The sequence below is a fragment of the Rutidosis leptorrhynchoides genome, chromosome 2, assembly GCF_046630445.1.
Source record: "Rutidosis leptorrhynchoides isolate AG116_Rl617_1_P2 chromosome 2, CSIRO_AGI_Rlap_v1, whole genome shotgun sequence".
NCBI classification, from domain to species: domain Eukaryota; kingdom Viridiplantae; phylum Streptophyta; class Magnoliopsida; order Asterales; family Asteraceae; genus Rutidosis; species Rutidosis leptorrhynchoides.
Genome location: NC_092334.1, coordinates 364,681,094 through 364,695,066, shown reverse-complemented (window position 1 = coordinate 364,695,066; position 13,973 = coordinate 364,681,094). Strand labels below are relative to the sequence as shown.

Here is a 13,973-nt window from a genome sequence, read left to right as displayed (position 1 = left end):
TTGCCGCCAAGGAGTATTACCAGTTTTCTTGATTTGAGAGCAAAATTTGTGATGCAATACCAAAATCTACGGAGCTGTACTCTGACACATCTTGATGCACACGAGATCACAATGCATCATAATGAATCTTTGAGCAATTTTATGAAGCGTTATACACTTGAAGCACAGAAGATTCCTGATTGTCCAGAATCACAGCTTGTATCTGGTTTCATTTTCTGTTTGGACCAGCGACGGTTTAGTGAACTTGTTCATACATTACGGTATGACTTGCCAAAAACATTGCATCAAGCGTTGGAGGTTGCACAGAGGCATGTTCGAGCTGGTGAGCGTGGGTTGAACAAGTTTGATACTGGCAGTAGTAGCAAGCCGCACAACGGAGGACGGTATTTTGACAGAAATCAGAGAAGGAATGACAATTCAAATGGAGGATGGAGAGGAAACAATCACCCTAATGATTTTCACCACAACAGAAAGCCAATAGAAAGGCACCCGTTGATTATGGCGCTTACCAAAACTCCGAAAGAGATCCTCTTCACTGAACCAATTCGGACCACTTTCAATGCTCCAGCACCTATGGAAGAAAGGGAGGGTCCAAAGAGTGAGTTGTGGTGTGATTTCCATGAGGCATGGGGCCATGATACGGACAATTGCAAATCTTTGATGAGAGAAATTATAGCGAAAATCAAGGCAGGAGAACTGAATCATTTGTTGACTGGCAAACAGTACAGGAGGAATGATCCTCGCAGGAAATTTGCGTGGCAAAGGAATGATGGTAACAGAGGGCGCCGTGGAGAGAACAGAAGAGAGCATCATGGCGGAAGAGATAATCGGAATCAACCGCAGTACAGAGACCGGATCACAGAGCGTGAGACAACTCCAGAAGTTGTAATCAGGATGGCTTGGGTCAACGACGGTCATTATGAAGAAGGTGAGTCATCAAACAGTAATCTGGACAGCTGGAGATATGCTCCAATTATCTTTCAGCCAATTCAGAATTGGGCGTTGTCCGTCCAACCAGTGATCATTTCAGCAGACATAGCAAACAAGTTTGTCAACTGTATCTATACTGATACGGGAAGTGAAGCTGACATCATCTACTGGCATTGCTTGAAGACTTTTCCAAGGCATGTGCAGGGCAGAGCTAGACAAACGAGGTTGAAAGTTTCTGGATTAACGGGAGCACCGGTAAATGCCATGGGGCAGATTCGTTTGGAAGTTGTTATGGGCACATTCCCATTGTTGAGAACAGAAACAATTGATTTCACAATCATAGATGGCAATTCTCGATTTAATGTCCTTTTTGGAAGAACAGCATTGGCTAAATTTGGAGCAATAACATCGACAGCTCATGCAGAGATCAGGTTCCCAACTCCTAACGGAGTAGCCGCCATACATTCACAGTATGTGGCACCGGCTAGGGAGAGATCCACATTTGTGAACTTACCAGAGGGCAACGTAAATTGGAGAAAGCATGGTCGGTTGTTTAGTGATGATGAGGTTCAGGAGTTTTTTATTCCATAGTCAAGTGTGAAGGCCGGATAGCGTTGGGCGCTCGGCGTATGAAGAAGCAAATCTTAGCATGTTATCAAGAACAGAAGTTTACTATCAAGAGCAGTTTTTTAGCATTTTTATGAAGGCATTGTCTTTTACAATCATTGTATTCATGCCAAAATACACATGTTTGGCATTTGAAGAACATATTTTCGCATTATATGAAGAGCAACGTTTATCAATTTACTGTGAACCATTGTGGTTGTTTTACAGTGCATATGTTAGCAATTGCATACATTAAACATTCATGGCGTACTAATTAGGCTTGATCCACCTAAATTCGTCATCAATCGTTTATGTACTGCACAGTACCGAACAAAATATTATATATTTTTCTTAAACAAAGTGCTGCCCGTGACAAATGTAAAACATTACATTTATAACATGCCCACAGATGGAGTGTATTTTTAAAATACCTCCGATGGTGGAAGCTTTTGTGCTGGCCAGTAAAGGCACAAGGGATCGGCTAGAAAACGTTTAAGTTTTACTAGAACGCACCGAGGCATGATACAAAACTCAGATACTTGTCATGACAAACATTATAAAAAACTTACTTCACAGAACGAAGTTCTATATTTTATGTATGAAGGCAAAATAATTAGCAATTCTTCCTCATATACTTTATGACGGAAGGCGTACGACAGAGAGTTTATTGATTTGTAATCATTCTTCTAAAACATTTCACAATTCTTCCTCATATACTTTATGATGGAAGGCGTAAGACGGAGAGTTTATTGATTTGTAATCATTCTTCTAAAACACTTCATAATTCTTCCTCATTAATTTTATGACGGAAAGCGTGTAACAGAATTCAGACATCATATTCATTTAGCAAAACTTAATACTACAAGTCGTCTACATATGAATTACCTTATACACTTTTCAAAATGATTTGCTTAATTATACACTGTACAATTGTGTATAGAAATTTTATGCTCAGGTGCATAATCGATTGGTTTTAAAGTGTTAAGCATCAAAATATTTGCAACAAGCATGTAAACACACATAGTCATCACAATAAAGTCAGTATATATATATATATACATATATATATATATATATATATATATATATATATATATATAATGTCAAAATCAGATGGAAAATTATTACAAAACATTGTTTGATATTTTTACAAAGATCAATCAAACTGCACGCTAAGCACATCTTGAGCAGATGAATCTTCTTTGCTGCATACTTCGTCAAAAACGTTTATATTCAAATTTATCAATTTGTTCTTGGCCTCATCAACTTTTTCTTGAGTACCAGGGGGCATAAGTTTGGCAATAGCAGCAGAAGGGGTTTAGTTGGGAGCAAGGCGTTTGAACAGCTTGCCGGTCATATCAGCAATAGCATGGGCGCAGGCAGCATCAACATAATCATTGTAGGGATTCCCTACAAGATTGGATCCAAGCACCTTAGCTATCAGACCTGGTACACCCTTCTTAAGCTCAGCAAAATTACCCTCGCCTTTCTCCGCCCTCCGGAGAAGCTCAGCAGACTTTTCTCTCTCTGCATTCAGCTGTTTCTCCAGCTCACCAACTTTCACCTGTTCCTCTTCCAATCTTTTCTTCTCAGCATCCCTTTCCCCTTGCAGAACAGCAGTAACATCTTGAGCACTTTTTAGCTCAACTTCTTTAGCCTTTATTATTTTCTGTGCATCACTTAAGGCATGCTCAGCATCAGCAGCTCTTTTGCGAGCATTTGCACCTTCAGTTATGTCCTTACGGGCTAAAGCAAGAATAGACTCTTGATGCTCCTGCAGTTGCAACACAGAGTCCAGGTGGTTGGTTAGCAGTACATGAGCTGCCATAGTTGATTCCGTGAGTTAATCAGAACGGAGAGCAGTGAATTGGGGTTTCAGCTCAGGGATAACACAACCCTGTACAAAACAAAATTTTATGAGTAAATTCAGGCAACTCACATCAATAACTTACAAGCATATACATGTAGATGGTCTTATCATTCATACCTGAAGAAGAGTTGCAAATTCTTTATCCTTAGTGGCAGGGTTTGCAATGATGGCCTGCAAAGCCCTCACATGAGCAGGAAGAGTTGGCTCTTGAACATTAGAGGAGGTGACAGCAGGGTTAGTGATATTAGGAAGAGGAGAATCATAAGCAGAGTTGCCTTCCGGCCTATCTTCATGAAATTCTGATTCATCGAAGAGAGCAAAGTTTGGGTCAGGCATTTTCAGACCCTTCTCTCCTTCACTTTCAAGATTCCCCTCCGGCCTCCGGTCACTGCCCTCCGTAGCCTTCCCTTGGCTATCATCCGACTCTGCTAAAATTACTAACAAAAACAAATTAGCATTATGAACAAACATAACAGTTATAAGCAAAAACATGTGCATTTTCAAGAAAGAGCAGAATGAACATACTTCTCCTGCGTTTCTGCTTATTACCCTCCTCTGTACTCTTCGCCCTTTTAGAGCCTATGCTCTTCTTTCTTGTCTTTTGGGTTGGAGGAGGAGTAGGGTTAGTTTCACCCGTGATGTCAACTGATGCCGATGTTTGCTGATCGGCGGTGGTGGTATCATCCGTTGTCCGCTCAGTGTCTGTATGTTCAGACCCGGATTCGCTGTCTGAGCTGCTCACAGCAATTTCTTTCCCCTTTTCGGCATCAGCAGCAGCTTTAGTTTCAGCTGCAACTCTCTCCGCCTCTAGCTCTTCAGCAGTTTTGTCACAAGCAGTGACCTCTACATCATCATCAAGATCAGCGGATAAAAGAGCAGAGCGAACCTGCATCACGGAGTTGCCTGCAAAAGTTACACATGAATAGCAATATAAGTACACATGACAAACAGTGGACACAAATCTATATATATATATATATATATATATATATATATATATATATATATATATATATATATATATATATATATATATATATATAATAGGATGATCATATCACATCCTACCATGTTTTTTCCCATGAAGTACTGGCACAGAATTGCTCGGCCATTCTTGGCTCACTTTGCACAGCACAAGAATTCCCTCATACCTTTCGTATGATCTGGGCGGAAGACGGAGTCCTTTCAAACTATTTACTATCCGCTGTTCTGTGGGAGAAATCTTAACACCCTTTCCTATGCCAACATCAATAGCACCCCACTTCCGGACAACGGAGTATTCCTCCGGAATAACAGTTTCATCAACAAAGAAAAATACACTTTTCCAGTCCTTCAAGTTTGAAACTCTATTTAGACCAACAAAATGATTATTTTTGTTACTATCAATAGTAAGCCAGCAATCGCTAATTGTGCGGATTCTAAATAAAGAGATAAAAACATTAATGCGAGGCTTTATATTAATAGCATTGCAATACATTTCAAAAAGGATGATTTTTTGAAGGCTATGGGGATGCATCTGACTAAGACAGGTCCCATAATATCTAAGAAGGCGAAGAAGAAAGTTAGTAAGGGGAACACGGAGGTTGCCGTGGGTAATTTGTAAAGCGTATAAAGTAATTTTCCCCTCAGGAGGGTTGTCAGCAGTTTGTCTGATGGTGGGAAGAACAGGGTTGTATTGATTGAGATGGCGAAAGGCAATCTTTAAGCCATCTAAATATTCACTGGTTAATGATGAAGCCATCGTGCTAACTTCTGGAATGTCAGCGGTATTTGATGAAGAAGGCTTGACGTGCTCTTGGCCAGTACTCCGTGAAGAAGTCATGATAATACAGTAAAAGATATCAACAAGAAGAAAATAGCAGTAAGATGAAGTGTACTGACCTTGGAAGACGGTAAACCTTAAAAAGTTGAAGATTGAAGAAGGCGATGAAGATTTGGGGGAGAAATATGCTTTTTAGATCTTAGCAAAAGTAAAAAAGTGATGGTAACAGGGTTATGACGGTTTTTATAGGGGTTCATCGGTGCAATTTTTATGGCCATGATTGAGGCACGTGTATGGGTGAGTTTAAACGAAGGGTACGAAATAACACTTTTTACAGCTGGAGGCGCGTGGATGATCTTAGCCGTAAAAAATTAATCATAACAGCGTCAGTAAAACTCGTCTGCATTTAATGCCTAAAATGTTTTCCCCGATGCAAGTGGGCAATGAACAGGCTGGTTTGGCATGCGTTTTCAAAAGTTTAACGACTTAATCAATTTTCAAATGCTTAAGTCATTAAACTGGGGGGACTTAATGGTGTATCCTATCGTATACACGCATAAAAGGCATAATGGTTGCATAAAAGTAGCATCAGGAAGGCTGAAAATAACAGTTTTGTGGAGTTAACCGTCCAGCGTTCTCCGCTGTACAGGCTGCTCCATCATGCGTAAGCCCTGAAGGCCGCCTAGCGCGTAAGCCCTGGCCGGAGAACGCCACCTTCAGCGTAAATTACGGATCACGAGTAACAGAACGTATCATCATCTGACACGTGTCCCCAAGCAATCTGGTGGATCTCACACTATAAATAGACCCCTTGGGTCGTCATTTTACACAGTTCAGAGATTTTGACAACTTTGAGAGCTGAGACTTCACTTCTCTTTCTCTCTCTACTTTCTCTCACTAGAAGTCATCCGGCTATCATTTCTACGCTCTACGGACGACAGATTGATTAAGCCACCCCACAAGTTTCTACACTTGTGAACCGGGTCTGCAGGGATTATTTCCCGAGGGTAAAAATCAATCGGCAACACTCCGCCCTCCTAAAGCTAGATTACTTCTAGTATCTTGTTGACACACTAAGCCTTACCTCATAAGGAAATAGATGTTAACATTTAGAGTGAGAAAGAACTGTGTGAAAGAGAAAGTGTACTTCTCTCTGACTGAAGTTCAGATCAGAATCATGAAATGTGGTGACCCAGGGGGTCTATTTATAGGCGTAGAATGTCCGAAATTCACGGAATACACGTGTCAATCACTGAATGGCTCTGTTACGTGAAGTATTCGGAATGTCGGTGGCGTGTGCTGACGTGGCTGTGTGCCATTCACGCGCTGAGTTAAAGGGCTTATGCATAGAAGCTGCCTGCAGGGCTTACGCTTGACGCTGGGCGGCCTGCTGGACGCTGGGCGGCAAACTCTGAAAACTGCCAAATTTCATTATGTCTTGTGCTCTTTGATCGAGTTTTTTTGCATGAAACTGATGTTTTTATGTGTGTATCTCCTAGGATACACCATTACCAACCAACCAAATATAAGCAAAATGGCAAACAGAATCAAATAACAAATTCTTTTTTAAGGCTCTAGAGTTAAAGATTACGCAGTTTCGGAACCTCCAAATATGCCACACCAACGAAGCCACGATCACATACAGTCTTGTCTTCTTCTCGGAGCGAGCAATCCAGCTTCGAACCAGCAAACCCATTCTGACCACTCTGAAAAAACCGGGAGCGAAATATCAATCCATATGCGAACTCTTCTCCAAAGATCAACCGCTACATTGCATCCAAACATGACATGATGAAGCGATTCGATGTTGTGATTGCATGAAGAACACCCTATCACCTGAATATCAATACACCTTCTTGAAAGGTTGAGACGTATTGGAAGTCTATCCAAGGCCAACCTCCAAAGAAAAATTTTAATCTTTCTCGGCAAGACCTTCTCCCATCTTGTGAATGTTGCGGCAGTAGGAAGCACTACATCATCCACATGTGTTCTTGTTTCACTAACCGTATAGCTTCCTTCGTTATTCTCCATCCAGATCCACGAGTCTTGCACATTTGATAAAACCAAGGCTCCGATATCGCTAATCAAATTTTGAACCAAAGCCGTGTTCCTGGCACCAATGTCTCGGTTCCAGGACCATGACCAACAGCCCCCTTTTAAGCGATCATAAATCGTACAGTCTTTATCCGCTTCAAGGTGAAATAATCTTCTATATTTGTCTTTTAAAGCCCCATCTCCCTTCCAATTATCCTTCCAAAAGCTCATCGACCGCCCATCGCCCACTTACTCGCAACGCATTAGCAGGCAAATGACCCAACCTTTTCGCTTTTAAAAAACAATGAAGAATATTTGCCCATAAACCGTTGGTAGCGACAGAACCTCCATCCAACCCAGCATTGTTTCCATGAATACCTTTCAAAACCATAACCCACATACTGTTATCAGATTTATAGAATCGCCATATCCACTTACAAAGTAAACTGTAGTTAAAAGCGCGCAAACTTCCGATGTCAAGACCACCTTTATCGAAAGATGCTAGCACTTGGTCCCACTTGATCCAATGAATCTACGGTAAACTGTAGCTGATTTTTGTTATTTTACAATTATTATATCTATATGTATTTTTAAAATTCATGATCCGATAAGATCAGTAGAAAGTAAATAAACATACACGTAAACATTATTTATAAGTTTTAGATATAACGAGGCGAGGGGCACGCCGCGCCATGGAGCTCCGCCTCTTTGTCTGGAGTAAGGTGTTTTCAAAAAATATTTGTTGCATGTGTTTGACTTCAACATTAACAGCGTTTGAAAGTGCACAATTACATCGTATAATTTGATATGTGCTTTTTTAGTTTATATGGTTTTGGTACTTTGCATTAGATGTTACTCCTATTAGACATTTGTTGTGATTTAAAAGAAAATTCTTATCTTCTACTTGGTTACTCACATTATAAACTTACACATATATCATAGTAGTATTTTTATGATAATAATTTGTTTTGTTCAATAATAATAATAATATTAAGCATATAAAAATATATATATAATAAATTTAATTATATTAAAAGTAGATAAATTTGATTTTTATCAAATTTTAGACAAACTAACTAATTATAGGAAAAAAAAAATCAAAGAAAACCATTTACAGAAATTGAACCTAATTTTTTATATATTTAAGTTTCAAAAAGAATTACACGAGTAGTCTCCGTGGTTTGTCTTATATCACGTGGATAGTCCAATATGATTTTTTTGTCCGGATAGTCCATTATTTGCAAATTCTTCGTTGATAGTCTACACATTAAATCGACTTTATTTTGTCCATTAAATTGATTCACGTGCAAGACATATGAGGGTATTTACGTCCTTTTAATATAATTAAAAAGATAATCGAAAGGTAAAAGGACGTAAATACCCTTACATGTCTGACACGTGATCAACTTAATGGAAGAAAACGTCGAGTTAATGATTGGACTATCTACAAAGAATTTGCACACTAATGAACTATCGGTGTCAAAAAAATGCTTTTTTGACTATCTGTGTAATATTTTCAAACGACTTTCTGCTATACTAAGTAACTCCAAAGGCAATGGCTATCGGTACTCAAATCGACCTACTTTGCAAGATGCGTTGAACAAAATCAAGCAAGTTGAAGGTAGATCATGAATGCCAAACTGGCTGCTGAATGTCCCTTAGAATCTGTGGTTTATATTCTTCTGTTTGTTTGACATGTTAGTCATTTAGTACATTATTCTGCTGCTTGATTAGCTGCACTACAAAATCATATCATAATTTAGATATATTAATTTATCTAAATAATCATCACAAGATAGATTGGTGTTGTCATTATGATATCTTTACCAAAAGTCACACGTTTGTCAAAATTCCACTAGCTCAAATTCCACAGCATTAAATTTTGTGATGTGAAAACCTCCTTCGGAAGATATATTCATCAAATAGTAACATTCGTGGTTTTGCAATGATGCAATTGTTCAAGAAGATTATATGTTTGATAATGTTTGTAGGTTTATTTTAGAAGGTTGTTCAAGTAGATGTAGGATCTACATTTACTCCTTGTATTTCTCTTTAGATTCTTGAATTTATTTCATGTTCATAAAAAAGAAAAGAAAAAAAAACGAATTTTTATAGTTTACAAGTACTCCTATTCAATGGATATTCGGTTATTTTATTTATTTCTTCCTATTACAAAACTGATAATTTTTTTTCCAGAAACAACATGATATTGTTTAAGCACTAGATATACCCTTAAATGTTAATTCAAAAATATGGGATCAATATATTATTTTTTTTTTTTTTAACGGCCAAACAATCAATAATATAAATAAAACGATCCCTAGCAAGGCGCTAAGGGATAATTACAACGGCATAGATAACCATAAGTTCCAATTGGAAACTATATGGCTTCTATTTTTAATCCAACGAAAAGACAATAAACGGATTACATCAAATAAGTTACTCCTACTACAAAAAGAATTATTAAAAACAACTCCGTTCCGAAACCGCCAAATGGCCCATAGAAGAGTAAGGATGACCGCAACGATCCGATCTTTGAAGATAGCTTGTAATCGAACACCCTCGAGCCATGTAATAAACGTATCCCACGAGGAGCAAATGGGAAGAGCACAATCAAGCCACACCCGAACTCGAAGCCATATCTCTTTAGCCATATCACAATCGAAGAATAAGTGATCCCGAGTCTCTATGTCATTGTTACAAAGTGGACAAATAACCGAGTTGATCTCAATCCCTTTTGCAGAAAGGTTCCAACGAACGGGAAGAGCATCTAATCTCAAACGCCATAAAAAAATGTTAACTTTCCTTGGAAGAAACTTGAACCAAATTGTACTCACGTTAGTCGAAGGCAAAGAGGTTCGATCCATCATGTCCCTTGCAGCTTTAACAGTGTACGACTCATCTGAAATAAGCGAACAACACCAACGATCAGGGCGATCATAAAAAGTGCAGTCACCGATCTCCTCCTGAAGATTAGCGAGAAGTTGGTTGTTACGACTACCAATGTGATCTCTCGTCCAGTTCCATTGCCATGCACCATCTACCCGTTTCTCGGCAATCGAATCTAGTTTATTGACATCCAGGTGGTAGAGTCGATTAAAACGGGACGATAACGTTGAATTGCCACACCATAGGTCATTCCAAAAGCGTATAGAGCAACCATTACCAACTTTCATTTTGAATGTGTCTGGAGGAAGTGTACCATCGGAACTCACCTTTAAACAACACGCAACAATAGAAGACCAAATACTTGAACTATTACATTCCACATGATCAAAAAGAGGCCCATGAATAGACTTAATGATATTAACCCACATCTCTTCCGGATTATTTAAATACCTCCAACGCCATTTATTAATCAATGCCAAATTGAAAGCTTTAAGACTCCCTACATTAAGACCACCTTTATCAAATGGAGCAAGAATTTTATCCCACTTTACCCATGACATCTTTTTGGTGGATTTGTTACCACCCCAAAAAAATCGAGCCCTAATAGATTCAAGACATTTAAGAACCGTTTCCGGGCATTTAAATAAAGACATAAAATAAATACCAATGCTCCCCATAACAGACTTAACCAATGTTAATCTACCACCGGAAGAAATGAGTGCCGCCTTCCACGTAGATAATTTATCCCGAAATCTGTCTACCAAGCTATCCCAATTTGAAATTAATTTCATATTAGAACCAATCGGTAGACCCAGATAAGTAGTAGGAAATGAGCCTACACGAGTACCTGCAGCAGCAGCATAAGCAATGATCTCGGAAGTGTCCACCCCGACACCAAAAAGATGGGATTTATTAACATTTATCCGCAAACCGGACACTAAAAAAAATGCTTCTAAAATGAGGAGAATCCGGTTTAGTTCTTGAGAACTCCAATGAGAGAAAATAATAAGATCATCCGCATAAATAAAATGAGATAAATGAATGTTATCTGTTCCCACTTTGATACCACGAATGAAGTTGTTCTCCATAGCACGAGAAAAAGCTAAGTGGAGACCTTCCATTACAATAATAAACAAGAACGGGCTTAGAGGATCACCCTGTCTTAACCCTCTTTTGATTGGGAATTCACGAGTCGGACTACCATTTACCAAAACTGAAGTCTTAGCCGAGAAAAGACACCCCCTTATCCAGGCGCACCACTTGGTTCCGAAACCCAACGAAGATAACATGAACATCAAATAATCCCAATTAACCGAATCATAGGCTTTTTCAAAATCCACCTTCAAAAGTAACATTTTTTTCTTAGCTTTCTTATACCATGAAATAATCTCGGACAACATTAATGGGCCATCTAAAATCTGTCACCCCGAAATGAAAGCCGTCTGAACCGGGCTAATGATCTTGTCAATAACACTTAGAACACGGTTCGTGAGAATCTTCGTGACAATCTTATAAAAAAAACCCATCAATATATTATTTTAATTTACATGACTAAAAACAGTAATCATTAGCACCGTATCAGATGGTCTCAATGATATAGTCAGTCAACAGAATCTGTTAATGCTTAAAAAAATAAAAAAAATAATACAAAATCTATTAACATGCAATTTATAACTGGTCAACAATCAACATTTTTATTGAATCAACTTTGAACAAGTCTTACATACAAAAATTAGTTAGCAGTCACGGATGTATGTATTTTTCATAGCGTGTTACAACTTTCTTTGCAAACATTAAGAAAAAAAAAGTACTATAAATAGACCAAGTTTTAGACATGAATATCATTCATTACTTCCATCACAATCTAACAAATCATGAATACATTATTTCAGCTTGTAACAATATTTTCCCTCTTAGCACATTTTTCAGCTTTTTCGAGTGCCCAAAACTGTGGGCGACAAGGTGGTAACGCACCATGCTCAAACGGAAACTGCAGTCAATACGGGTATTGTGGAAACACACCTGATCACTGCTCTCCAGCAAATAACTGTCAGAGTCAGTGCACTGGGAGCGCTACACCTACTGGTGGTGGTACTGATGTTGGTTCGATCGTTACTTCATCAGTATTTGATCAAATGCTTAAATACAGAAACGACCCAAGATGTAGTGCAAATGGATTTTACAGTTACACTGCTTTTATAAACGCCGCAAAAGCGTATAGTGGATTTGGTACTACTGGAAGTGCTGATGACCGAAAAAGAGAGCTCGCTGCTTTCTTTGCTCAAACCTCACATGAAACCACACTTTATTTATTTTTATTTTTTTCTGTAATATTGTTATGCGGTTTATTGAGTATGTATGTTAATGATTGAAGTAATTAACACGATTGATTTACGTGTATAGGTGGATGGCCAGCTGCACCAGATGGTCCATTTGCATGGGGATATTGCTTTGTTAGAGAAAAAAGTCCAACAAGTAGGTACTGTGACTCATCTGACTGGCCATGCCCACAAAGCTACTTTGGCAGAGGACCCATGCAACTCTCTCAGTAAGTTCCCACACTAATATTAGGTTGCAGTCATATAAATTTTTTTATTAGTAGTTGTAGCTACTGATGATTGATAGTTTTATGTTCAAACCTCACTAGTAGCCAAGGAAAAGAGTCGAAAACGGTCACGGAGTATTCTAGTTAGCTCACATACATCTGCGTAAAAATACTCTCCTTACCCGGATAGCCCCGTTTGTATCTACATATGAAATTGTATATATATACTTAAATCATCATCAATACCAAAATCTCTCGCCATTATCACCCTAATACATTGTGCGGCTATGTTACTAGTTTATGTAGGATCATTTTAGCCCAGCAACAGGTCCAACATATAAGCCTATAAGTTCTCTAGTACTCTAAAACCAATTGATAATAGAGAGCTTATATTTATACATTAGTTTCTTTCAATTTCCTATGTGAGACACTCATTAACCAATTATCTCTAACCGTTTAAATATAAATAAGATAAGATGTATTTGCTTATATTAAGTCAACATTTTTTTTTACAGCAACTACAATTATGGGCAGTTTGGAAGGTCAATTGGAAGGGACTTAATCAACAGCCCAGATCTGTTAGCCACAGACCCAACCATATCATTTAAGTCAGCGATATGGTACTGGATGACTCAACAAGGCAACAAGCCGTCAAGCCATAACGTTATAACCGGAAAGTGGAGCCCATCGGCTGCAGACAGGTCAGCAGGACGTGTCTCAGGTTATGGAGTGATCACAAACATCGTCAATGGTGGCTTGGAATGTGGAAAAGGTCGTAACGATAAGGTCGAGGACAGAATTGGATTTTACAGAAGATACTGCAACATTTTGGGTATTAGTCCTGGAGGCAATCTTGATTGTTACAATCAACAGCCTTTTGGTTAATATTGTGTTTTCTCAAATTTGAACAATAATTTAACAAGTATTTCACTACTTTATTAACAAATGTATGGCTTTCTGATCAAATAAACAAGCAGTTATTAGCAGTCAAATTATTAACGTATAATACACAACAAACTTAGGGCATGCTTGGTAAGTTTGAAGGAATGGTAATGACAACAGCAATGATAATGGAATGGGAATACTAAGGAATGACATGTTGGTTTTATTTTTTGATAGAAAAAATTGATATGATTACTTTTGTGAAGGATGTTATCCCACATAGGTGAGAGGAAAAAGTTGGAGGTAAGTGACTTGGTTATAAAAGGAGGGCTAAGTCTTCATTCCAATTTACACCAATCAATACACTTTAAGTATTTGATTATTTCTTTCTTTCTTACACTTGTTTGAGAGTTGTACTAGTTAAATATTTTGGAGAGTGTATTTGGCTTAAGAGA

General features: G+C 38.3%; 1 protein-coding gene across 1 annotated transcript; it reads left to right on the top strand.

Moving 5' to 3' along the window:
* The first annotated feature begins 11,954 nt into the window (after positions 1-11,954).
* LOC139892025 (endochitinase B-like) lies at positions 11,955-13,973 on the top strand. Its single transcript, XM_071875057.1, has 3 exons — positions 11,955-12,394; positions 12,494-12,639; positions 13,152-13,973. Exons 1-3 carry the CDS (start codon positions 11,966-11,968, stop codon positions 13,519-13,521), a joined length of 945 nt encoding a protein of 314 aa, XP_071731158.1. The 5' UTR covers positions 11,955-11,965; the 3' UTR covers positions 13,522-13,973.

Excerpts from the sequence above, each read along its gene's own strand:
- LOC139892025 (XM_071875057.1), top strand. The coding sequence starts at position 11,966 with ATGAATACATTATTTCAGCTTGTAACAATATTTTCCCTCTTAGCACAT. Across the intron at positions 12,395-12,493 it reads AAACCTCACATGAAACCACA|GGTGGATGGCCAGCTGCACC; the intron begins CTTTATTTATTT and ends TTTACGTGTATA. Across the intron at positions 12,640-13,151 it reads GGACCCATGCAACTCTCTCA|CAACTACAATTATGGGCAGT; the intron begins GTAAGTTCCCAC and ends TTTTTTTTACAG.